The sequence below is a fragment of the Trypanosoma cruzi genome, genomic scaffold, assembly GCF_000209065.1.
Source record: "Trypanosoma cruzi strain CL Brener 1047053517067 genomic scaffold, whole genome shotgun sequence".
Lineage (NCBI taxonomy): Eukaryota > Euglenozoa > Kinetoplastea > Trypanosomatida > Trypanosomatidae > Trypanosoma > Trypanosoma cruzi.
This window is the reverse complement of record NW_001849473.1, coordinates 1-1,663: the sequence shown is the minus strand read 5'-3', so window position 1 is coordinate 1,663 and position 1,663 is coordinate 1. Positions and strand designations below refer to the sequence as shown.

The window sequence follows — 1,663 nt, the reverse complement described above, 5'->3', positions numbered from 1 at the left end:
CCTTATCCAACAGAGGCAGTTTATTTCTTAATTTGCAGCAAAAAAGACACCACGTTTTTTTTTTTTTTTTTTGAGAAGCAGCGGCTTGAAAAGGAGTGATCATACATTGGCGATGCACAACCGCAGATGTACGTCCATTGCAGAAGGTCGCTCCATCTTGACGTAAATGTGACGGTCACACTTTACACTTAATTGTAAAGGCGTGTCACTGCCAACAAGCATCCTTCTTTTTTATTCATCTTACTGCTCTGCTGCAAAATAAAAAAGGATTGACATCAGCCAAGCCATCAATAATAAAATTACGATAATGACGACGTACCGACTACTGTGCGCCCTGTTGGTGTTTGCCCTGTGCTGCTGCCCGTCCGTGTGCGTGACAGCCAATGGTAATAAACAGAAGAACACAACCACAACGAGCACACCAGCACCAACTACAACGACCACAAAAGCACCAACTACAACCATCACAACAAAGTCGCCAACGACGATCACAACAATGGATCCAACGACGATCACCACGAAGGCACCAATCACGATCACAACAATGGAGCCAACGACGATCACCACGAAGGCGCCAACCACGATCACAACAATGGAGCCAACGACGATCACCACGAAGGCGCCAACGACGATCACAACAATGGAGCCAACGACGATCACCACGAAGGCACCAATCACGATCACAACAATGGCACCAACGACGATCAAAACAATGGAGCCAACGACGATCACCACGAAGGCACCAATCACGATCACAACAATGGCACCAACGACGATCAAAACAATGGAGCCAACGACGATCACCACGAAGGCGCCAACCACGATCACAACAATGGAGCCAACGACGATCACCACGAAGGCGCCAACCACGATCACAACAATGGAGCCAACGACGATCACCACGAAGGCGCCAACGACGATCACAACAATGGAGCCAACCACGATCACCACGAAGGCGCCAACGACGATCACAACAATGGAGCCAACCACGATCACCACGAAGGCGCCAACGACGATCACAACAATGGAGCCAACCACGATCACCACGAAGGCGCCAACCACGATCACAACAATGGAGCCAACGACGATCACCACGAAGGCGCCAACGACGATCACCACGAAGGCGCCAACGACGATCACAACAATGGAGCCAACCACGATCACCACGAAGGCGCCAACGACGATCACAACAATGGAGCCAACCACGATCACCACGAAGGCGCCAACGACGATCACAACAATGGAGCCAACCACGATCACCACGAAGGCGCCAACCACGATCACAACAATGGAGCCAACGACGATCACCACGAAGGCGCCAACGACGATCACCACGAAGGCGCCAACGACGATCACAACAATGGAGCCAACCACGATCACCACGAAGGCGCCAACGACGATCACAACAATGGAGCCAACCACGATCACCACGAAGGCGCCAACCACGATCACAACAATGGAGCCAACGACGATCACCACGAAGGCGCCAACGACGATCACAACAATGGAGCCAACGACGATCACCACGAAGGCACCAATCACGATCACAACAATGGCACCAACGACGATCACAACAATGGAGCCAACGACGATCACCACGAAGGCACCAATCACGATCACAACAATGGCACCAACGACGATCAAAACAATGGAGCCAACGACG

At 51.5% G+C, this 1,663-nt stretch overlaps 1 protein-coding gene across 1 annotated transcript, besides 1 other annotated feature; it reads left to right on the top strand.

The window, feature by feature from the left end:
• Nucleotides 1-1,663: a sequence feature (areas not merged during assembly with more than two copies in the genome that could not be assigned to a particular haplotype).
• Tc00.1047053461515.10 (mucin TcMUCI, putative) lies at nucleotides 308-1,663 on the top strand (the record flags this gene model as incomplete). Its single annotated transcript, XM_797340.1, has 1 exon — nucleotides 308-1,663. A coding segment is annotated over one exon (1,356 nt), but the record flags the coding sequence as incomplete, so codon positions are not given.